The sequence below is a fragment of the Colletes gigas genome, unplaced genomic scaffold (assembly GCF_013123115.1).
Source record: "Colletes gigas isolate AHSC1104 unplaced genomic scaffold, ASM1312311v1 Colletes_gigas_Sc00034, whole genome shotgun sequence".
NCBI classification, from domain to species: domain Eukaryota; kingdom Metazoa; phylum Arthropoda; class Insecta; order Hymenoptera; family Colletidae; genus Colletes; species Colletes gigas.
In genome coordinates, this window is record NW_025106663.1 from 5,228 (window position 1) to 28,087 (window position 22,860).

The 22,860-nt window shown below is 36.4% G+C and overlaps 5 protein-coding genes across 9 annotated transcripts; 3 read left to right on the forward strand and 2 right to left on the reverse strand.

The window, feature by feature from the left end:
* The first annotated feature begins 945 nt into the window (after positions 1-945).
* Positions 946-3,816, forward strand: LOC122402223 (synaptobrevin homolog YKT6). Of its 2 annotated transcripts, XR_006259501.1 has the most exons (5): positions 946-1,434; positions 1,613-1,809; positions 2,196-2,467; positions 2,527-2,908; positions 2,971-3,816. XR_006259501.1 is itself a non-coding variant. In XM_043404835.1 (4 exons), the coding sequence occupies exons 2-4, from the start codon at positions 1,620-1,622 to the stop codon at positions 2,665-2,667; spliced, it is 603 nt and encodes a 200-aa protein (XP_043260770.1). In that variant the 5' UTR covers positions 946-1,434; positions 1,613-1,619; the 3' UTR covers positions 2,668-3,816. The 2 variants fall into 2 exon arrangements, 1 of the variants encoding a protein (XP_043260770.1); XM_043404835.1 differs by having other exon boundaries at positions 2,527-3,816.
* A 421-nt stretch (positions 3,817-4,237) lies between these two features.
* On the reverse strand, positions 4,238-9,368 carry LOC122402235 (NADH dehydrogenase [ubiquinone] 1 alpha subcomplex subunit 10, mitochondrial). Of its 3 annotated transcripts, none has more exons than XM_043404855.1 (5): positions 9,318-9,368; positions 5,820-5,892; positions 5,009-5,647; positions 4,553-4,948; positions 4,238-4,474 (listed from the first exon to the last, which is right to left on the reverse strand). In XM_043404855.1, the coding sequence occupies exons 2-5, from the start codon at positions 5,886-5,888 to the stop codon at positions 4,337-4,339; spliced, it is 1,242 nt and encodes a 413-aa protein (XP_043260790.1). In that variant the 5' UTR covers positions 5,889-5,892; positions 9,318-9,368; the 3' UTR covers positions 4,238-4,336. The 3 variants fall into 3 exon arrangements, with proteins under 3 accessions (XP_043260790.1, XP_043260791.1, XP_043260789.1); XM_043404856.1 differs by lacking the exon at positions 9,318-9,368 and adding an exon at positions 7,434-7,452; XM_043404854.1 differs by lacking the exon at positions 9,318-9,368 and adding an exon at positions 5,983-6,088.
* LOC122402234 (DNA replication licensing factor Mcm7) lies at positions 6,568-10,297 on the forward strand. 2 transcript variants are annotated; one of them, XR_006259502.1, is made up of 11 exons: positions 6,568-6,770; positions 6,875-7,083; positions 7,204-7,361; positions 7,441-7,621; positions 7,688-7,825; positions 8,170-8,355; positions 8,441-8,654; positions 8,732-9,209; positions 9,296-9,447; positions 9,521-9,994; positions 10,197-10,297. XR_006259502.1 is itself a non-coding variant. In XM_043404853.1 (10 exons), exons 1-10 carry the CDS (start codon positions 6,731-6,733, stop codon positions 9,934-9,936), a joined length of 2,172 nt encoding a protein of 723 aa, XP_043260788.1. In that variant the 5' UTR covers positions 6,568-6,730; the 3' UTR covers positions 9,937-10,127. The 2 variants fall into 2 exon arrangements, 1 of the variants encoding a protein (XP_043260788.1); XM_043404853.1 differs by lacking the exon at positions 10,197-10,297 and having other exon boundaries at positions 9,521-10,127.
* A 140-nt stretch (positions 10,298-10,437) lies between these two features.
* On the forward strand, positions 10,438-12,112 carry LOC122402236. Its single transcript, XM_043404857.1, has 2 exons — positions 10,438-11,449; positions 11,603-12,112. The coding sequence occupies exons 1-2, from the start codon at positions 11,016-11,018 to the stop codon at positions 12,012-12,014; spliced, it is 846 nt and encodes a 281-aa protein (XP_043260792.1). The 5' UTR covers positions 10,438-11,015; the 3' UTR covers positions 12,015-12,112.
* Positions 12,113-20,609: 8,497 nt separating this feature from the next.
* LOC122402206 lies at positions 20,610-22,020 on the reverse strand. The gene is made up of 3 exons (XM_043404807.1): positions 21,451-22,020; positions 20,957-21,123; positions 20,610-20,879 (listed from the first exon to the last, which is right to left on the reverse strand). The coding sequence occupies exons 1-3, from the start codon at positions 21,518-21,520 to the stop codon at positions 20,610-20,612; spliced, it is 507 nt and encodes a 168-aa protein (XP_043260742.1). The 5' UTR covers positions 21,521-22,020.
* Positions 22,021-22,860: the final 840 nt, after the last annotated feature.

A 22,860-nucleotide genomic window follows, 5' to 3' on the forward strand; every position in this document is an offset into this window, starting at 1 on the left:
GTCCTACGGGCTCCCAGCAGGACGCGTTGGAGAAATGGGGAACCCGTGTCTGGTGCGTCGATTCTCCTCCCCTTCAATTGGACTTGCTAAGAGGTAACGAGCTGCCCCTTTTGACCCGCTATTCGGTACGTGTCGCACCTCATGTTCCTACTGCACTGTGCAGTATTGTGTCGCGTTTCGTCGTGTCGCGTCTACCACAATTTAGCTTCCTCCTTTGTTTTAGAAAAGTAATTACTTGGCATCTTTTTTTTTTGCGTCATGGGTTAGTTCTAAGTCTGTAAAAAGGAAGATTGATCGAACTTTGTTCCATCGGTCTCACTTTGGGTCTCCACTCGCAGCAACCTCCTCGTGGTGAGACCTGGTAATCGGTGTTACCTTTGAAGAAAAACTTCTTCATTATGGGTAACACCGAGCTAATGGCTGCGAATTTAAAACAATATAAATTTGATTTTTAATCGAAATCAAAATCAAATCTTGTCTAATACTTTTTTCTAGGTACTAATTCTAGAAAAAATTTCAATGAGATAACTTTTACTTTATTTATTTTCAAGAATCGTATTAATAATATACATATGTGTGCTCATACATGGGAATTAAAAAAAATTTCTTTTTTTTCAATAATTAAAATATAATCAGGAGGTCTTAAAACGTGCATTTCCGTAAAATAAATTTTACAAAATTTTTTTTTCATTATGGGTACTTTGCTTATGTGCGCCTACATAGGTCGGAAAGTAAAAATGCCTGGGCAGTCGAGAATCTCGGCTCGAGAAGCCAAATCGTATGCCGTTGACGGGAGGTCGGATTTCAGTTGTGTGGGAGCGAGAAGGCAAATGTGAGCCTTTCTCTCTCGACTCCCACGAGGCGATCCGAAATTACTTCGGGCAGCTTCGGAGAATCGTGAAAGAGGGCATGCGTCAGTTTGCCTTTGTCGACTTTCCGAAACTCCACGAGCTCACGTGTACGCGTATCTGGCATGTGTGCGTGTGAACCCGGCGGTGCTTTTCTGGCATCTCTGCTTCGATCTTAATTTTTGTGGAGTCCATTCTGACCTCAAACTTTGATTTCACTCTATCAAATTTATTTAAATCTCAATATTTGTTAATCCAGGCTCAATATTATCGTTGTTAATAATTGAAAACCAAATCTTGAGGAATTTGACAAAAATAATACTCGCATAATATTAACAATACTAATAAAATATTTGCATCGCAGGCCATTTTGTGTTCACAACTTGATAATAACAATCGTTTCAAACGTATTATCGATAGTTTATCGAATTGGAAGACGCTGTTGCCAACATGGCGGCCTCCTCGTCTCATAAAATCGAAGATCCGAATTGCGAATGACATTAATAATTGTTGAATCATCGTTGAAAATAAACAATTCTTCACAAATATTTGGCAAATCGAAACAAAGGAAACGTTTATGCTAGTGGTAAGTTTAATAAATATATTTTCTCCATTATTTATTTAACTTGATCCAATATTTCCCCCATAATATTAATTTTTCATAATTGAAAAATTCATTTAAAAGATATTTGAATTTCTTTCAAATTTCTTTCTCCACGTTAAATAACAAATATTAAATTAAGAGCAATTTGTTTACTTAACAGCCAAAAGATGGTAAAGTTGTATGCATTGTCAGTCCTGTACAAGAATCCCACATCGGCCATTGCATTGAAGTCTGCGTACGATGTGGAGTCGTTCTCATTCTTCCAGCGGGGAAGCGTTAAGGAGTTCATGAGCTTCGTTAGCAAAACTATCGTTGAACGGACTCAAATTAGTTCCAGGCAGAGCGTGAAAGAAGGAGGTAACGCAATAATTTCACTCGTGTAAACATATCTAGTTTGGTGCGATTGAAAGAAAAGTAATATTTTAAAATACAATTTTAGTAATCTCTGCAAGTGAATAAATTCTACTCATATTTAATTGTCCCAAGTTAAAGTTTATTGCGATGCATTTAAATACAAACTTAGAAACTTTACACCTGTATTTAGAGTCAATCGAGTCCAGTAGTGACCTAAGAAAGAGTAATATATTGAATTAAAATTGATTTAATGGTAGTTTCAAGCAGTTTATTCGCAATTATTTTGGAATTCATCTAACTGTTGTAACTTTTAATTAGTTTTGAATGAAAGAAATCGTCTTAGAGTACAATGGTGTGTAGAAATGTGAAGAAAACTAATCTTCTACCAGATTACATGTGTCATGTGTACGTAAGAGCGGACAACCTGGCTGCAGTTCTCATATCAGACCACGAATATCCCAGAAGAGTTGCACACACTTTAATAACAAAAGTGATGGATGAATTTGCTGCAAAGTATCTGAGTTCGACATGGGAGACTCTGAATGAAGCCACGACAGACTTTGCACAAATCAATATATATTTAGCAAAGTATCAGAACCCGAACGAGGCTGATGCTCTAACAAAAATGAAGAATGACCTAGATGAAACTAATATCATTCTGGTAATTATCTAAAGAATGATTGGAAAGAACATTTTTATTTTATTTTGTTTAACTTTTAGCATAATACACTATCGGCTATTCTCCAACGGGGAGAAAAATTGGATGACCTGGTCGCCAAGTCAGAGGGCCTCAGCATGCAGTCAAAAGCTTTCTATAAAACCGCACGAAAGACCAATTCGTGCTGCAGTTTGACTCCATAAAAGGTTTTATCAACTTTCAGTTAATATCACTGTCGGTTCCATTATGCAACTTGCAAAGGAATTAATATTACACGCGTTGGAAGAAACAAGCATTCGATGTACAGATTGTACTTAAGTACGTCAAACTTGTAAATTTGCGCAACTGTTAGTGATCTGTGGAAAGGAATTCGAGCTGCACATTCCGATTCTTCTGTCGCCCAATGGACATGAAACACGAAAAAAGGTTAATCGTGCAAAGAATGTATGTACATTGGGAATACAATTTTTAAATTTATTAGAACAAAATATTTATTCGTGTTTCAGCAATGTGTGTTTTAACTTGTGACTGTAGCGTACAACGAATGGTACTTTCAGTATTTACGATACCATTTCTTTCTTATTACATCAGATATATTAGTTTTACGTAGCATTCGACAAATTTTCTATTGCGTATGACCAGAATTTACTATTTTTACACTGACTTGAAAAGGTTGTAAGCCTGATGAAGTGAAAATGATTTATTTGGTAAATTTTGTAAACTATTTCTGTATAAACTAAAATATTTATAGAATTTTTGTGAACCGTTGTGGCAAAACTTCTCCGTAATTAATGTTCTCGTTTTTGAGGGATACGTGTAATATGGAACCAAGTTCCAACTAACCGTGCTCTTCGTGAGCAGGTCTATATTTTTAACATGTATGTTTCATGTCTTAAAAACAAAATAATAATAGAATTATTCAATATTATATAGTGTTTCCATAGATTAATTTATTATGTTTATTTATTAATATGTGCCATAATTAAGAAAATGAGCGAGTTATCTATGTTTCATTAATCACGAACAACATAGAAACAATGGTTCGAATGGGTTTCAATCAAATAAAGATTTTTTGCGACGTAATGCAATTGAGAATTCGAATTTGAAATGTAGAGCAAAATTTCAGTGTTTTGGTACAAGAATATTCACTTTTAGAGTTAAATAGTGTGAGCATCGATAGACTCGTAATAATTAGGATTGCCAAATGAAGGTTAAAATTTCTTCTTACTTCACCCACACAAGCCAGTAAACTTGTCCCGCTCCTCACCGAACACTGAAAATATTCATCAGTCTGGTTCATGCTTATGTCTATTTGCGTCTGCGTAGTATATAATACAGTACCTGGTTTCTTTACGCCTGTATAGTAAGAAGCGAGCGCGTGTGTATGAAAAGTTAGTTGCCCAAGGCTGGAAATTAAAATGTTGACGAAACTGCTAGTTATATTGAAAAAAGCTTTAGGTAAAACATGAATGGTTTTTAACAGAAATGAAGAGGAATGTAGTGAGCAGTTCTGCCGTAATCTAACAGTGGGTCACAGGAATATTTTGCATTAATAGGGCTGGAGTCACGTGATTAAAGTCACAGATTTTGTTCAAACTTTTTTTGGTGATCCTAGACCAAAATTAATCAGACCTATGCTTGAGCTATCCTGCTAATAGCCATTATTTACACCATCGTAATTTTTAGACTTTCAACTAAAAATGAAAAGGGAAACCTGAATCGTGGCTTAAATCTTCCAGTATTACAAAGGATTTCCAAGACCAAATTCATAGCTATGTTCGTATTATTTTATTTCATAATAATATTACTTCCATTCATTATGAGAATGCTCCATGTTATTTTCGACTTTCACTATTCTATATCATACAAATCTTAGGACATATATTTGTCCCGATTCACGAAGTCCTGCGGCGTTCGACGTACCGAAAGCAAATCGAAATGCGACCACGTCCACGTTTTGTTATCGCCACATTCTATGTTGTATCCCGGAGGGTACTTTTCAGAAACACACTTGAAACAAATTCAACACACGCATTAATTTTAAATATTTTAAAAATCTATTAATTTTTCAAAAAGAAATTTACTTACATTGTCGAACACTTCGTCCAGTTGGACTAAATCATCACCCGTCCAAATTAATTCCTTGGGACAATCTTGTACAAAACCCATACATAATTCACCGAACGCTTTTTGTCTACCCAAACTATTTACACATATTAGGCGTTTAACATCAGTGTCAGTATTGAACACCCAATCTTTCAGTTTTTCTTTATCTGCATGGTTCTCAAAGTTTATATTCTCGATATCCTCAATTATGGTCGTGAAATCAGTTTCTTTCGACCAATCATAAAACAACAAATGCGAATGAGATTCCAATGGTGCTAAATATTTCTCTTTATATAATCTCTCGAGATCGTTCAGATACTCGGTGGAGAAAACTTTCGAATTAACTTCGTACGTTAAACCTCTCTGTTTTATTTTTTCCTACAACACGTCAGTTGGAAGTATAAACAGTGCATGAAACTATTTTCGACAGGAACTTACCTTAATAATTTCTGCAGGGGCGTCCAAATATATTATTAATTGCGGTCGTTGAACAAGTTGCATTGCAATGTCTCTAACTTTCATATAATGTTGCAACACATGGTCGGTAAGATACCCAGCATTCTTCATGGCCTCTGTGAAAACTATATCTGAGTAAAGACACCGGTTCAGAACCACTCCCTGCCCGGTTGATAACATATGGAGCAAAGCATTTGCATATTGGTCGTATCTCATTAGTAAATATAACATTTGGAAATGAGCCGTCCTTTTGTCATGGGGATTTTCTAAAAATCGTGGCATGTCGAAACTTCTGGTAAGAAACGGCAACTGGGGATCCAGTTCTCGAGTGTCGAAGCCATAGACATTGACATAAAATTGGTCATGCGTCGGCGGTGGCATGTAGAGTAAACCAAACTCATCAGCTATTTTCTGACAGAATTTGGATTTTCCTACTGCAGGCAAACCATCCACGACCACTATTTGTGTGTTATCGTCAAACCTGAACATTATCGGATCAAAGTATTTCTGGAACGAGTTATACGATTTCCTCCAATAGGGAAATGGGGCAGGTTTCTTCCTGGGTTCTTGTCGGGCCAATCGAGTCAGGAAAGCAACTTGAGTTGCATTGGGAGTTTTTGTCTAGAAACGATAGTATTATTATTGCTTTATCAAAGTTAATTTTTTAAAAGTTGATTTCCGTCCGTTTGCTAGGAATGTTAAAAAAATAACAATATTTTTGTTTAAGTATTGCGTAATTTTAACGTCTTTTGTTTTTTATTCAATTTAGTGGAATTGGTATTATAATACTAACCTTACATAATCGAGTGAAAGACACAATAGTATTTAGTCTACAGACACCGACACAGAAGGTCAACACCATCGTGCTGAAATTAATATCATTTCAACGGGGAATATTTAAGTATAATTAAGTGAAATATGATAATAATATGATTGTTTTTAATGTTTTCTTTTACCATGTATACTAATGGTTACGATCCGCCCTTGGTGGCAGCACTGAGAGTACTCCCAATGAGACCACTACCAATCACATATATGATATATGATGTAAGTACACGCTAATGAAATAGCAGTAACTATAAAAGGATCAATACGAAGCATTAATTTCAAGGAAAAAGATTTGAATTAAAAAGGACATTGAAAATCTACGTTATGTCATAAGTGAAAATAATTTTTTTTTCAATTATTTTTTTTCTTTTAGTTCTTTTATTCTTCGAGTTATTTCATCTTTCTTTAAAAGATTTTTTATGCAAATATGTTATACTTTTAAAAGTAGTTACTACAGAAAAATTTATCACGTTTGCAAATTCGTATCTAGAAACATGGCTTCGTTTGACATTTCCTATTTTCTCCTCTTCCGCACTCATACGCATTATTGAGCAAATATTCGACATTCGAACCAATTAACTTCCGGTTAAATTAATTAGAAAACATTTGGTAATTATCTGTTAATCAGAAATAAAGAAACGGCTGAGAAACGGATATAGAAGGTTAAATTTAAAATTTCGATAATCGTTTCAAAAAAATCGATTTAGAATTGAACGTGCCTAACCTGAAGATAGTAAACATCCGGTTTAAATTAAGCGGGAAGAATACGTTAGAAAGTGTAAGAACTTGGTTTGATATTGAAAGTAGTGTTTCAATCTATTCAGAAACATAAAGAGTTTAGATCAGCTAGAGAAAAGTTTTTGGAGTAAATTTGCAATGGCACAAAAGATATCGAAAGATTATGCAAAAGCCAGAGGTGAGTACTATTAAATATTACAATGGTTATTATCTAACTACTGATATTTCTATTAAAATTTAACTGTTCCTAATGTATTATTCAATTTTTATTTGTTGTATTAGAACAATTTAAAACATTCTTGACGGAGTTTGTAGAAATGGATAGTAAAACTGGTGAAAAAACGTTAAAATATAGAAATCAACTTGTTGATATAGCTCATCGTGAACAAGTAGATCTTACGATAGAGTTAGACGATGTTCATGATTTTGATGACGAATTAGCAGAATCTATTGTAAATAACACACGAAGATATGTTAATTTACTTTTGAATGTAAGTAAACGTCTATTATATTATAATTTTTCGTACAAGTATTTATGCATTGGCTCAAAGTAATTAAAATAAATTTTTATTCGTCATAATAGATAGAAAAATATTTTTCTGTGTACATAGCTTATTCAAGAGATGTTACCTGACTTTAAAGAGAGACCTGTACCGCCAAAAGATGCTTTGGATGTATATATCGAACACAGATCGTTGATGGAAAGTCGTAACAAACACGACCAACGCGATCCAAGAAACAAATATGCTCCAGAACTTATGAGACGCTTGTATTTTTAATATTTATTTTTATTTTCTTTCCGTATATATGAGTTTAGATATATTATAATAATTATACCCACATTTTAGCGAAGTATACTTCAAAGACTTTGGCACATCAAAGGAATATTCCGTAAGAGATATAAAAGCAGATAAAATAGGAAAATTGATTACAGTACGAGGTATAGTGACAAGATGTAGCGACGTAATGCCCTTGCTTGTTGTTGCTACATATACGTGCAATCAATGCGGCGCTGAAACATTTCAACCGGTAAGGAAACAGTAATGTATCGACGAATAGTATTAAATGAAATTTTGCTAAAATTAAGATTTTTAGGTACAATCTTTGAAATACATGCCTCTGCGAACATGTCCTAGCGATGAGTGTCGTATAAATAAATCTGACGGTGTATTAGATATGCAAACAAGAGGCTCAAAATTTATAAAATTTCAAGAAATAAAAATACAAGAACATGTAAGTTTTCTAATGAATAATTATGTTACCGAATAATATGTTATTTAACCATTTTCGTTAGCAGTCGATTGTCAATTGATATGCAGAAAATACACTCGTTGGAAAAGTTTCGTTCGAACTTGTCCGTATTTAAAATGATTCGATTAATTTTATCCAACCGATTACCGATACCATTATATTAATATTTATACGTTAACGGTTAAATGGTAGTAGTAGAGATTCGTTAAAAATGTGTTAATAAAAATGAAAGGTATATCGTAACGTAGGTACATCTGCGTTGTTAATTGACAAAATGTTGCGCAATTGTAGTTAATAGTTGATAATAATAATAGGACTTATTTTAGAGCGATCAAGTTCCTGTGGGTCATATTCCAAGAAGTTTAACAGTGTACTGCAGAGGTGAAACAACAAGAAAGTGTTTACCTGGAGATCATGTACTTATCACGGGTATCTTTTTGCCTATCGTAAAATCTGGTTTCAGTGCTCGTGTTGGTGCAGCACTTTTGAACGAAACATATGTAGACGCACACGTAAGAGTTGATAATATTAGCAGTTTTATTTTTGATAGTTGTCAGTATAGATTCTAATTAAAGATACTAACATTTTACGATATAGAAAATCGTTTGCCTTACTAATTCCCAAACTGTCGACAATACTGATGCTGGATTGTCGAAAGAAGAATTATCTTCAATAATGGAAGACGATTTTTATAGTAAATTAGCTAATTCTATAGCTCCAGAAATTTATGGGCTCGAAGATGTTAAAAAAGCTTTACTATTACTTCTTGTTGGTGGAACTGATAATCAGAAAGACGATATTAAAATTCGAGGTTTACCTTTTACATATTTCTGACTAGAGTAATATGCGTAGGTTATTTTTATTCAAAAATATTTCTGTTATTTATAGGTAATATAAATATTTGTTTAATGGGCGATCCAGGAGTAGCGAAATCGCAGCTACTTTCATTTATAACGAGGTTGGCTCCTCGATCTCAATACACAACTGGCAGGGGATCTTCCGGAGTTGGTTTAACTGCCTCAATTATGAAAGATCCTTTAACCGGTCAAATGATGCTCGAAGGAGGAGCCTTGGTATTAGCCGATGAAGGTGTCTGTTGTATCGATGAATTTGATAAGATGGCAGATGCAGATCGAACGGCTATTCACGAAGTAATGGAACAACAGACAATATCGATAGCTAAAGCAGGAATTACAACTCGTTTAAACGCAAGAGTTTCGATATTAGCTGCTGCGAATCCTGCTTATGGTAGATACAATCCTAAAAGAACAGTTGAACAAAATATTCAGTTACCTGCTGCTTTGTTATCGCGGTTTGACTTGTTGTGGTTAATTCAGGATCGAGCAAACCGTACTAATGATTTAAAGTTAGTATTTATATGGTTATATACCTATACGTATACATATATGTATATGTATACATATGTATATACGTATATATGTATCTTTCTAGATTGGCTCAACATATAACTTACGTTCATCAACATGGTATACAACCTCCTATGCAGTCGCAAGCGATAGATATGAATTTAATTAGAAGATACATAATTCTGTGTAAGATGAAACAGCCTGTAATTCCTGAAGATTTAACAAATTATATCGTTGGTAAGAATCGAATTGAATTGTTTCCCACCCAATAACGTTATTCGTAATGTGTTTACGTAATCGTTATTTCCAGATTCTTACGTAGAAATGAGAAGAGCGGCTCGCAATGGTCACGATAAAACTTTTACGTCTGCGCGTAATTTACTAGCGTTGTTACGTTTGTCGACTGCATTGGCGCGTCTGAGATTAGTACTTGTCGTCGAAAAACCGGATATTGACGAGGCAATTCGATTAATCGAGATGTCTAAACATTCTATTAACTACTCCGAAACACTGTCGAAAAATTTAAATCAGAATCCAGTTGATCGAATCTTCCGTTTGATCAGAGATTTGACGGGCGAGAAGAAAACTATCAAAGTATCAGATATTCTGGAACGATGCACAAGCAAAGGATTTAAACCCGATAAAATCAATGACTGTATCGAGGAATACGAAACATTGAATGTGTGGCAAGTGAATCAAACAAGGACACAAATAACATTTATTTAATTTACACGTATACGTATTTAAATTTATTTTGAATTTTGCCAAATATTTACTACACAGGGTGAGTTTGATCGATGAGATTTAATTGATTTTATGTATTTTTTATATTTTAAGAACTTGTCACTTGTGAAAATTATATTAAACGATACTGGTGAATTAATTAATTATTACCTTTTTACCACTTTCCTTTTCTTTAAGCGCCATTAACTTTGAACAATTTCTTTTCCTCTGTAGTAAAGTACTAAACACTGTTCTGTTATTAGATATCTATAATAAAGTATCGTTGGACGAAAATGGCGTAAGTCAGGCAACGAGATTTATACGCAGAGACACGTTTCACGGAAAAAATGGTGCAAGTGAAAAGGATACGTATCAAGTAAAATGATGATGGAATTTGATTTTTTTTTTAAGGAAAAATTTTACTATCGAAGCGTGTAATGTGGCTTGGAAGAAAAAATTTGTAAAAATTTTCTTATATTTTTGAATTTTAAACAACTTTGTCTTCGTTTGTTTTTATAAAAATAAAAAAAACAAACAAAAATGTAGCTTTTTGACTATGATCTATGTTGGTTGCATTAAACGGTTCATTTGATCAGAGTTATTAAAGTGTTTTTAACCAGGTTTCGCCAGGTTTTACGCGGTTCACCCCACTGTGCAACGTCGTGATCAGTTACGCGATCGTCGGCCTTCGATGGCGTCGACGAGAAATGACAACGGGATCGAGTGTCTTCCCGGCCTCGTTAGAGACACGAAAATGGAGTCCACGGCAAGAATTTTTCCCACCGGCGACACCCGCAGACCGTACTCGTTTTACAACACGCTTACCTTGCTCCGACGAACGGAAACGCACGGCCGATCCCGTTGTTCGAGAGTGCATTTTCTATCCTCTAGCGATTTTTCTGCCACTTGGCGGACAGATCGTCGTATTACGCGATCTGTTCTGCCTATAAATGCAGATCTAAAATGATCAGCCTCATAGTCGACCGCGTCGAACGATCCTCCTACCAGCTTCCACGACGATCGTTTCACCATCGATTTATCATCGAGTCGTGTTTTCAGCCGCTTCCAGAGTTTCTCCAAACATGGGACTAGTTGGCTTGGTGTTTGTCGCCTCGATCTCCGTGGCCCTAGCCAAGCCAGGCCTTCTCTCAGCCCCGTTGATCGCCAGGCTGACCCCTGCTGCGCCTATCGGTCCTGATGGCAGGGTCCAGGACACGCCAGAGGTAGCCGTGGCAAAGGTGGAACACACTGTCGCCCATCTAAACGAGAGAATCAATTTGGCCAACGAAGCCGCCAGGTCCTCCTCAGCGTCCCTTCAAGCTGTTATCCAGCCAGCGTCGCTGCTCGTCGATAGATCGACCGTTTTGGTACCCGGCGCGCCTCTTGGTCCTGACGGAAGGGTCGTAGACACCCAGGAAGTTGCCGTGGCGAAAGCTGTTCACGCCGCGGCCCAGGTCAACGAGAGGGTCAGTCTCGCCAACGAGGCTGCACGATCTGTTGCAGCAGACTTGAACAGGTGAATCTTTCTCTTTTACGATTTCGAGTTGCAAGTAGAAGGGATTTTAGCTTGATAAAAGGATGCATACGTGACGTATTTCTTTTCCTTTATTAGATTTAAAAGGAAGACGGAATGCCCGTTGTTCTAATCCATAAATGATTGTCTTTTTAGGCCACTGGTGCCGCTCGTGGCCAACGGATTGGTGACCCTTCCATCGGTAGGTCTCGATGGAAGGGTCCGAGACACGGCAGACGTTGCGGCCGCAAAAGCGGCCCACGCAGCAGCTCAAATCAACGAGAGAATCAATTTGGCCAACGAAGCTGTTAGATCCTCGGGAAGGTTGCTGGTTACCGCACCGGCTGTACAAGTTCCGTTGGTGGCGAGCAACGCCGTGCTCGTCCCAGGTGCACCCATTGGTCCCGACGGAAGAGTCCTCGATACACCGGAAATCGCCGTAGCGAAAGCTGCACACGCATCCGCTCATCTCACCGAGAAGCTGAACTTGGCCAACGAGGCTGCAAAGTCCGGCGAAGTTCTCGCTGTTGCTGGAACCAATCTCGCTTATGGAAGACTCGTTTACTGAAAAATAAAGCTTCCAAGGAAGAATATTCACGCGCGAATACCGTTAGTTTATAGTCGATTAATAATCACTGTTAGTTGGAATAAAGAAATTTACGAGAACCATTGCCAACGTTTTTTGTTAGAAGGTAGCTGGAAGGAAGCTGGAGGAACAAATTTTTCAAGTTTTTTCCATTTAATGGTGCGCGCTTCGACCGCGTAGCCGTTTCCGTAGATCCGATTTAGAGAATTTCACCGTCTCTTCCATTTTCTTCGATTCGGAAACTAAAATTGTTATCGTGGGACTCGAAACGCTTATAAAAAAAATTGTTTAACACAATCTGTGTATTTTTCCAGTCATTCTATCCATTCCCTGACTGATAAATGTCAGCAATAATGTAATGCAATTATTAATTAAAAACTAAATAATATTAGCAAATTGGCTGCGATCCGCTTTGCACAGATCATCATAAATATCGAGCTTCTTCGCTAAGTTAGGTATACGAGTAGATCTTTCACCCAATGTATTTTTATGGGGTCTCGAAACGTTACCAACAGATTCAGAAATTTCCATAGTCAACTCGCATGTATTTACGTACTCACTACAGTTGCCTGCTTATCGACTAATTCGGTGAATAGTTTCTCAACTGATCCGCCATCCATGAGAAGAGGCCGCTAAAGTCTTTTACCTTATGGACTTTCGTGGCCCAATCCGACTACCATACCGACCTGAAAATTCGGAGGTGATTTTAGCGGCCTCTTCTCATAGAAGCTGGTCAGTTGAGAAACTCACTGAATTAGTGTGATAGGCAGCAGCTAGTGCGTGTAAATGCATACCAGTTGAAAAGTACGAATTATTCGCGATTCCTTGCCTAATTAAAGTTGTAAATATTTTGTTAGAAATCAGTCTATCCGTGGTTTCTATCCGAGGCAACGCTCGGGTTCGTAATGCAAGCTTCGGGAGACATCGGAGCTCCCCCACCCCGCCGCCTAATTCACGAGCGTTGCCGAGCACAGCGGTCGGCCATCATTCGTACTTTGAAAATTGACTTGGAAAGACGTGTCAAGACGTACCGGCGTTTCGCGACCGAGGTGCGTATATCTAACCTGTTGATCTTTCCACTATCAATACTCGCGTTTTAATTACGATCTCTTGCCATACTTTAGTGCAAGTACTTTAATACATCGTTATTTCGTTTCTGTTACAGTCTCTTATTGGAATTCGAAATTCAGAAATAATACTTGATGAAACCCGTCAAGACGTTTCGCGACCAACCAAGTACCTAGGTACGTATGTATTTCTAATCTATTGCTATTTCCTCATTACAATCAATCATTGTTTAATTATGATTTAATATGTATTTTATTTCTGTTGCAGTCTCTGATTGAAATTCGACGCCATGGAGAATTTCATTGGCGCGTAAAGTACACCATAACAGATGGCAGACGAGTCAACGTATTTTGGAGGGAATATTGGTAACGTTTAAACAATTACAACAAAAATTAATATCCATATTAATATTTATACATTTTTATCGGTGTATTACTTTATTCGTTGCAAGCATGATTTTAATTTTGTAATCGGTCATTATTAAGATAAAATATTAAAATCGTTAAGAAACTTTTTATCTACTTCGATACATATCGAAGTATAGAGAAATGGCGTCGGTAGATATTAACGATAAATTGAAGTAGTTTATATTTGGCTGTATTCTGATCGCGATGAAATATTTCCGACTGTTATTTATTTAATTGATCGTTTATATTTCTTTATGAATCGTTGTAATTGCAATTTGCATATATATTTCGATACAAGTTTAAGAAAACGTAGTAACTGCGTAGTTGGAATATGCTATTCGAGCATAAATAACTAACGAACTTTAATTCTTGCAAATTTCGGAATATTTATAAAACTTACGGGATATTTTAACATTCGATAAAGTAAATATAATCATGCTTACAACTCTAACAATGAAACTTGGTGATATATTTATAAGTTGAATAATTATTTTGGTAAATAATATTTTATCGTTGAAATTCTCATTGAGAATATTTCGCCTTCGTGGCATTGATCTTGTACGGGGCAAACTATGTATACAGCAGTTGTAAGTCAAGCAGTGTTTTCGTTGACGAACTCTAGTAAGAAGAAAAAAGAAAATCGATAGGCAAAGTACAGATGTGCTTGTTGTGTTTCTTGTCTCCTGTCCCTTTCTTTTCAGCTGTTTTCTTTCCAGGAAATTTGTTGGCCGCGCGCAATGCGGCCGGTAGACTCAGTGATCGAGCGTAGCAACAAGTTTGTTTTTCGGGGCAAAGTGACCCCAAGCTCGTTATCGTTCACGGTGTTAGGGAAACGCGAGAATAGAAGCAGTGTTTCTTACGCAGTATTAAATTATTTACAGAGCATCGTGGCTCTTTCTGTTTTCTGAATCGCGATAATAGAATCATTTGTTCGCCGATTTCAATCTTCGGTCGCGGTAATCTAATTTAATACTTTCGAATAAAATTAATTATTTTTTCAATTTGAAATTTAAACTCCTCGTTACCGGAATTAGAGTCAAGTGCATCACCGAAGAGGATTATTTGGCGATGCTTTACGAGCAAACAATGTAAATATAAATTTATACTTATAAATTTTTAATTAAAAATCTCTACAGTTTTAACAATAGATTCTAATTGTTTTCTTACAGTTTTCTTACAGTTTCTGAGCATGATCCTGGGAACGAGTAGCAGTACCCGGGGGGGTATCCGGCGATGGACCACGAACGAACGACGTAAGTATAAATTTATACTTAGAAATTTTTTAATTAAAAATCTCTATAATTTTACCCAATAAATTCTAATTGTTTTCTCGCATTTTTCTTACAGTCTTATCGTGGAAACCAGCAGGACCATCGTCGATGACTTCGTCGATGACTTCACATCGTCAACACATCGTCATCCGAGCATTTACATTCTACGAATTATTGAGTTGCATGCATTTATATTCCTCTGGTCCCCAATCATGTTGTAGGATGAAAGATCCGAATCAACACGGGTGACCAGTTGTATACTTGATATTTTTGACGAGTCAAGTGAACCACGGGTATGAAAAATACCCGTGAGTAGTAACACAAATTGTTATATTTTTTTAGTGCAGGCTAGGGTCTTCTTGCACTCGCGTTTTTTAATGTTATAAATAAATATTACAAAATATGATTATTTTTATTAACTTTACGTGAATTATAGATTGAATAGAATTTGAAAATATTATATTTATCATATGATAGAGTAGAATATAAATATTAATTACTATAACATTATATAGTAATTTTGATAACGTTAATATAATTCTTAAATATCGATCGTATTTAATGTATTTTATGTGCAAGAAGACATTTCGCGACTGATCGATTTTCGAGTCAAAGTAACGTGTATTGTATGTATACTAGTTTCATCTTTTTAGAAATTTACTTTGACGATAGAATCGATTATGGATTGTTGAATTTTTTAAATAATGATTTATTAAATTTATTTCAATTTTCAAATAAATGAATTCAATTTTATATTATCATAAAATCTTCGAGTCTTTTGTTTCTGATAATTAAATTTCAATTAATAGTTTTCTTGAATAATAATATTTTACAATTGTATTTTGTTATTGATATATTTTATATAACAAGTCGAGTCTTTTTTACTAGAAATGAAATAAAAATTACCGTTTAACTACATTTAATTAACATTTTCTAGTGAGGATTTTCAGGATACTTTTCCGTGTTCGTTGCCCAAGTTCATGCACATGCCCAGGTGCTATTTGCATGAGCGAAGGCAACGGGCACGATGACTTTAGTTTGTAACAATTTATAATAATATAATGGCGACTGACATTGGACTGGTGCATCGTGCACGGCGTACTTTCCACATGTGTGTGTGTGTGGTTAGGTTGTGGAAGTGCGTCGTTTGATTCATTACAATTCTTTATACTTTTATTAACTGCAACATTCAATTTTTATTAAGCAATTTATTAAATTAATTACTGATTTTGCTGTATATTCATTTCCATATAAGATAATTCTAGTAATTCATACTAGAATAATGTAATAAATAGAACAGACTTGATCAATGACTTTGTATTATATTAAAAGATTTCATATTATACTAAAATATTAAATAAATACGCAATGGTCACCAGTCTTTGTCAGTCCACTGCAAAAACTGGTACGTACACAATTAGAGTATGAATGAGGTTGTGTCCGGGTGTCGGAGGAACCCCGGGGAGTCCTCTCTAGTTTAGGTCGCGCCCGGACATTGTGAATGAGAACCGTGTGAATGAGTGTTTGTTTGAGAGACTGTTTTGCAATTTTTTAAATATAGGGTTAGGTAGGTAGGTAACTTATTCTCTGGTGTGTGTGTGTTTAATCTAAGTAGGTAGGGTCAGGTGCCGGACTGTCCACATTAGTAATTCGGGTAGGCGCGTTTTCGCGTGGCAGTTCTGTTCCTGTAGTTACGATCTCGAGAGTAGAAATGTTGCTGATTCAAACGGTGCACTTGTGCTGTTTGTTTCGGCTTTATTTTCGACTCCTCGAATCGCGCGACTCTTAAAGTCGCTCTCTCGCGCTCGCGGTCGTGATTAGGTCCCTTTCGAAACGCTCGCCCCCCTCGAGATTCACCACGTATGCTCTTGCAACAATTCGTATATTGTTGCAAGACTACGTATTGCACAAAATCTCGAGCCTTGTCTTAAGTAAGTTTCAGGCATCGGCAGGACCGCCGAAGAAAGAAAAGGCTCTACATATATGAGCTGAAGAGGCCCTGACAAACTGTTTCAAGAGTGGGCTACAACGAATGGCTTTTCATCTTCATCTTCGGATGAGAATGGAAAGTCATTACTGTTACTACTTTATCACTTGACTCGTCTGTAGTTGTAGTTAGTTTATTTTTCTTGCTGGCTCACGTATGCATGTACCTGATGGTACATGATTGCACCATACATGCCAGCGATCCCTCCCCATAACTCGCGGTTATGATATAGGTACTTAGAGTTGCGAATATACAATAATCGCGTTTGCTTGTAGAGTTGCGAATCACTGTTTTTCGCGTTTCCTTTTCAGGGTAGTGTTGCGAATAATTACCATTCGCGATTGTTTTCATGCAAACATAGGCACCAAACGTTTGCTTTAAAAGTAGCGTTGCGAATTATTGATAAACGCGATTGCTCGTAGAGTTGCGAATTACCATTTTTCGCGTTTCCTTTCCAGGGTAGTGTTGCGAACAATCACGATTCGCGTTGCTTTTTTACTCTTTTATACATATGTATAATGGACATCAACCGCGTTTGCAATTTTCATATTATAAATTAGCGTTGCGATTTTGATCAATCGTGCGATTTTTTATTTAGCGTTGCGATATTTTCAATGCCCAAATTCTACCCCAATTGTAGTACTAGTAGTAGTTAGTTTATTTTGTGGCCAGTACCTACATGTCTATGTACATGTACCAACAGCCCCTGATTAAAGTTAGAGTTGCGAATAATATACAATGTTCGCGTTTGCTCGTAGAGTTGCGAACAAATATTTATCGCGTTGATATATCAGTGTTGCGAATAAATACGATTCGCGATTGTCTTTATGCAAACCTAGGAACCGGTCGTTTGCTTTAAAAATAGCGTTGCGAATTTTTAGTAAACGCGATTGCGAATTAGAGTTGCGAATCACTATTTTTCGCGTTTGCTTTTCAGGGTAGCGTTGCGAATAATTACCATTCGCGGTTGCTTTTATTCTTACAAGTCGCGTTTGGAATTTTTCTATTATAAATTAGCGTTGCGATTGTTGATTTATCGCGTTGTTGTCCCGTAGTGTTGCGATATTTAAAACGTCTAACTTCATCCCCATATGTGCCACTCTATTGTAGTTTGAAGTAGCTTGATGTAGTTAGATTATTTTGTGCATGTATGTTTCTATCTACAACCGAAGACGCCAGCACCTGATCCAGCGTTTTTGGGCAACGCGATTTGCATTAGCGTTGCGAAACATAAATATATTTCCATTAAAGATAGAGTCGCGAATATACAATAATCGCGTTTGCTCGTAGAGTTGCGAATTCCTATTTTTCGCGTTTCCTTTTCAGGGTAGCGTTGCGAATTCCATACGCGATTGCTTTTATCGTTATTTAAGAATAGCGTTGCGAACTAACTGATCGGTTTGCACTTAGCGTTGCGAATTACTATTTTTCGCGTTTACTTTTCAGGGTAGTGTTGCGAATAATCACCATTCGCGGTTGCTTTTATTGTTAGAAATCGCGTTTGGAATTTTTCTATTATAAATTAGCGTTGCGATCTTGACTAGTCGCGTTTTTGATTAATTAGAGTTGCGATTCAATGCCCAAAACGCTGGCCATTGCACCAGGATCATCGAGAAGCAAGATGGGATTCTACAATACAAAGCCTCGAATGGCTCGACATCGTTATTAAAATTAGTGTTGCGCATGATTGAATATGGGTGCACGCGATTTAATTAATAAAAGAACCCTGCGTGGTTCATTTTCCGAATAACAAGCACCATTCGCGTATAGTTTTTTATTTTATAAATTAGCGTTGCGAAAAAAAGAATGGTCCACTCACGGGTTGTTTTTTGAATTTAAGACGAGTGGACGTTTATCTGAGATATATCTTTTTTTTATATGTATATTTGTCAAAGGAAATACTGCTTGAAAACACTGTTGTGAATAGACCAATTGTTTTATTCTTTATAATGTGTTAAAATCTATAATTTATGTGAATGTATTTTTATCATCAATGTATAATATATATATATATCTATATCACTAATTATTCATTCTTAGAGTTGGTAATTTTTACGGGATATTATAACGTTTGCAACCCAATTGTTATTTATAAATAGTGAATGTTTTATAAAGATTCTGTATTCTTTGCATGAATCAAAGTTTATTCGCGATCATTGTTTTAATTGATGGAAAATAGAATGCTTGCGTCAAAAGGATATGCAAATTGCAATTCGATATTTCATATTGAGAGTTAATTGCCGCGTAGAAACAACGTCTGTGATCGTTATTGCTTTTTTTCATGAATTTAACTTAGTTTTCGATGCAGCAAAATATAATTATTCCAATATATACGCGTTGACAAATTTTTTATTCGATAAACAAAACGAAAAATAAAATGTACGGTAAAGAATGAATAAAATTTTTAATCGATTCGATATTTATCTTAACACTGAGACGAGTTTTTAACTTTTCATTTAATTTCGATTACGTACTATTTATGTTTTTTTATTTTTTAATATCAATTTTTGTTATCTCGACAGTATATACTTATTTTTTCCCGAGCCCATTAATACATTTTCATTTCAGCCACTAATCCTTTGAACAAGTTCTTTTTACAGAGTATAGAAGCATGGAAGAATAGAATTGGAAATTGGAAATGGAACGACTCGATACGAATTGGAAATAATTAATAATAAAAGTGACTACAAGATTCAAGATTCAAAATTGATCGATCTTTGGGAAATAACTATCTCATACAATTATTTATCGTCTGATTTTATGTTTCAGGAAAACATCGTGGGATCAACAAAGACAAGAAACAGAATATATTTTCGCGTATTTCTTTGTTTTATATCGGTTATATTTATTGTGTATGAATGTATGTTTCAGGAAAACATCGTGGGATTGATGAAGATATCAAGAAGAAAATATTTTCTCGTATTTCTTCATGTTTCAACAGATTGCGTTAGAATATAAGTAAAAATATATATAGATTATAAGATAAAAAAGCGTTATGCGACTTAGTTTTATTAGATACTACTGAAGCGTGTGCGTAAATTTAAGTGGGGACGATTAATATTAAGGTACATATTAGTATTGTAATATGGAAGATCCATACGTGCAGTTGCACACTTCTGGTTGGTTCTTGAGTGTCTGGGTTAGACACTATGGTAATACAAGTGTCCATTTAAGTGGGCACAATTAATACGAAGGTACATATTATGTGGGTGCAGTCGCACATTCTTATTTCGTTCCTAGAAAACATGTCACATGTATCGACATTTTGATAGGTTTTTCATCTCTTTATCAGTCAGAGTTCGTATAGTAGGTGCAGAGTTGCACATTCCTGTTTCGTTTGTAAAAAACATGTGCTGGATTCAATCCACTACAATGTATCGAGATGATTTGTTAGGTGTTTTCTCTTCTTATCAAACAATTTGTTTGAAAACTCTCTCTTCGTGGTCAGTTTCTAACAAGGATCGAATTTCGATTGCTTTTGACTTCCTCTTTTTTGATTCCTCGCCAAAGGAGGGTGGTTGGGGCGAGGCTAGGGCGGGTCTCTATTCGCAGCAACCTCCTCGTGGTGAGACCTGGTAATCGGTGTTATCCACAATGGAAAGTTCTTGTTTTTCTTCCTGGGTAGAAGAACTTTTCATTCTGGATAACACCGAGCTAATGGCTGCGAATTTAGAATAGTTTGAATATCGGATAAAATTGTTAATAACTTTACTGATTTCAGTACTTGGATCGATCACTGGTTTTTCTGGAGACGCTCTTTCTTTTCATCTGGCAAACGTGTTCGAAATGGAATAGTAAATTGTACATTATTATTTATACGGGAAGTATCATTTTATTTACAGTGTCACGATGGATACATGATAACGGTTAATATAATTTGTAATATTACAGCTAGAAACAAGTCGATTCCCTTTGTCATCAAGTTATTGGCAGCACCTGTTCCGATATTGCAGAATGATTTCTCGCAGCAAGCGATGCAAGCGTACAATTTGGTACGTTCGCCGATTATTATGCATCCAGGATCGCATTTGCTGGTACAGTTCCTTTCTATGTACCATGTTTGCGGGCTGGAAGTTGAATTTTCCGTGCTGGTGGTATAGGAAACTCGTTTCACCTGCAAGGTAAATAGTAAATACTATCCATCTTACAAACAACAACGATCTATCGATTTTTTAAATCATTCGTTATTACCATGCAAGTCCTTTTGTCACCAGTACACTTGTGTATGAACGAAGTGTAATTTCCGGTGAGATTGGAACACCTCTCTTCATCTTCCATCGTGTCGCATCGGTAACACCATAAATCGTTTGCTCGTTCCAAAGCCGCGTTTGTTCGATGTTCCGTAGATAATATTTGTCCTGATATTCGCATGAAAGCAAACGACGAATACTTGTTTATCGAGTTGCATCGAAATATATTAAATTTTAATAAAAATATTTTTCTATTCGTTTCTATATTTCGAGTACGTATTTCAAATTAAATACATGCTGTGAAACTGCTCGTGTACTCGCATTCAAGAGTTAATTAACAGTTGTAATTGCATATTTCTAGTAGCAGAAATTTTAGAAACTATTATAATTTTTACCTTACTATGTACATGAAAGACTAATGAAAATTTATGCATAGATCCATTTGTGTTGGCGAATTGTGATCGGAAGAATAGGAGAATAGAAACGAGAGCTCACCATTGACAAGTACGATCGACGCAACGATCAGGAAGCACGTGGCAGCGACACATGCATCATCGGCGGCCATGTTGATCGTGATCGAAGCCACCAGGTCCGGGAATTAGACGGCACGCTCGTGTTTCGCGAGCAGCTGCCTCGACATCGTAAATTTCAGCATCGGGGAAGGCGAGCACGTTGAAACGCGACACGAAACAGTCCGTGTGTTGTGAACCGCCATGTTGAGAGTAGTAGCGTCTGCGCCGCGATGTCGACTGCTCTAGAAACCTCGAAACCATGGAAGATCAATATCCATGGTAGCCGAAAGGTTCTATCCCTTAACCGAGACCGTTTGACGTCAAAGTTTCTGCGCATTCGCGTCATTTCCAGGAAGCAGAAACTTTGGCCGCGGGATCGATGATTTGCGACCAGTTAAATCCGACTTACGTCGATTGGAATCTGCAACCGGCCGACGCGACAACAATTGATACACTGTGATCTGCCAGGAGCTGGATCGCACCTGCATCTTGTTATCGGATCACGCTGCATCCTCGATCGTAATTGGGACCGTACGCGTTACGATTTCTGCTACGAAAAGTAGAGAAAATTTCCACTCTTGGGAACAATTTTAATGGGAGATTTTACAGGACGAAATAAGAGTTAGAGATTTTACAAATGTAATATGCGGAAAAAGGGCCCTTGTTCCGAGCGACTCCTTAATTGTACAAAAAATTAAATGGCATTTCGTTGAGCTGGATTTCATTTTGCTGGTAGACTCGTCGGTAAAACTTTAGGAAACTTTATCTTAAACGCAACTACAGACTGGATACAACAGTATATGTAGAGCCAGGCAGCATCCAACGCATTTTCGTGTCACACGGCTCGTACGGCTACGTAGTCCCTTACCATTTTCGTGTCACATGCGACGTTACCAATAATCTGCAAGAGAATAAGATCGCAGCGCTAACGGATTGCCAGAAATTATAATTTAATTTAGACATCGTTAATTATTTCGAACATAATTACCAATCGGGACCGACGAGATGAATGGTTATTACGGAGCAAAGTGCGTCCTGGAACAAAGCCAAGAACGAAAAAATAACTTAAATAGTTGCATATAATATTACATTTGTAATTTTTCTACAGATTTTTTCTTATTATTACTTAGCGTGAGAATGCAATGTCAGAAATGCAGTCAAATACATTTCAGAGACTGCATTTTCCGGTTAGCGATAATGAAATTCCTTCTAGCAATCACCCCTCGTTAATGGGGTAACATCAATAGTGTATATTCTATTTTAATTAACTTTTGCAGTAACTTGTGCTACAGACATTCTTCCGACGCTTGAACGCGTTCTTTAACAAAAGTAATATCATGTTTATGACCTTGTTCGATCATTTTGTTTTGAAAATGAGTAACATGAACTAATT

Coding starts and splice junctions, on each gene's coding strand:
- LOC122402223 (XM_043404835.1), top strand. CDS start 1,620: ATGGTAAAGTTGTATGCATTGTCAGTCCTGTACAAGAATCCCACATCG. Junction 1,810..2,195: donor GCAGAGCGTGAAAGAAGGAG/GTAACGCAATAA, acceptor ATCTTCTACCAG/ATTACATGTGTCATGTGTAC. Junction 2,468..2,526: donor ATGAAACTAATATCATTCTG/GTAATTATCTAA, acceptor TTTAACTTTTAG/CATAATACACTATCGGCTAT.
- LOC122402235 (XM_043404855.1), bottom strand. CDS start 5,888: ATGGTGTTGACCTTCTGTGTCGGTGTCTGTAGACTAAATACTATTGTG. Junction 5,648..5,819: donor CTTTCACTCGATTATGTAAG/GTTAGTATTATA, acceptor TATCGTTTCTAG/ACAAAAACTCCCAATGCAAC. Junction 4,475..4,552: donor TGGACGAAGTGTTCGACAAT/GTAAGTAAATTT, acceptor ATTTGTTTCAAG/TGTGTTTCTGAAAAGTACCC.
- LOC122402236 (XM_043404857.1), top strand. CDS start 11,016: ATGGGACTAGTTGGCTTGGTGTTTGTCGCCTCGATCTCCGTGGCCCTA. Junction 11,450..11,602: donor GTTGCAGCAGACTTGAACAG/GTGAATCTTTCT, acceptor TTGTCTTTTTAG/GCCACTGGTGCCGCTCGTGG.
- LOC122402234 (XM_043404853.1), top strand. CDS start 6,731: ATGGCACAAAAGATATCGAAAGATTATGCAAAAGCCAGAG. Junction 8,356..8,440: donor AAACATATGTAGACGCACAC/GTAAGAGTTGAT, acceptor TTTACGATATAG/AAAATCGTTTGCCTTACTAA. Junction 8,655..8,731: donor AGACGATATTAAAATTCGAG/GTTTACCTTTTA, acceptor TGTTATTTATAG/GTAATATAAATATTTGTTTA.
- LOC122402206 (XM_043404807.1), bottom strand. CDS start 21,520: ATGGCCGCCGATGATGCATGTGTCGCTGCCACGTGCTTCCTGATCGTT. Junction 21,124..21,450: donor GTCGATCGTACTTGTCAATG/GTGAGCTCTCGT, acceptor TGCGAATATCAG/GACAAATATTATCTACGGAA. Junction 20,880..20,956: donor GTGACAAAAGGACTTGCATG/GTAATAACGAAT, acceptor TTTACCTTGCAG/GTGAAACGAGTTTCCTATAC.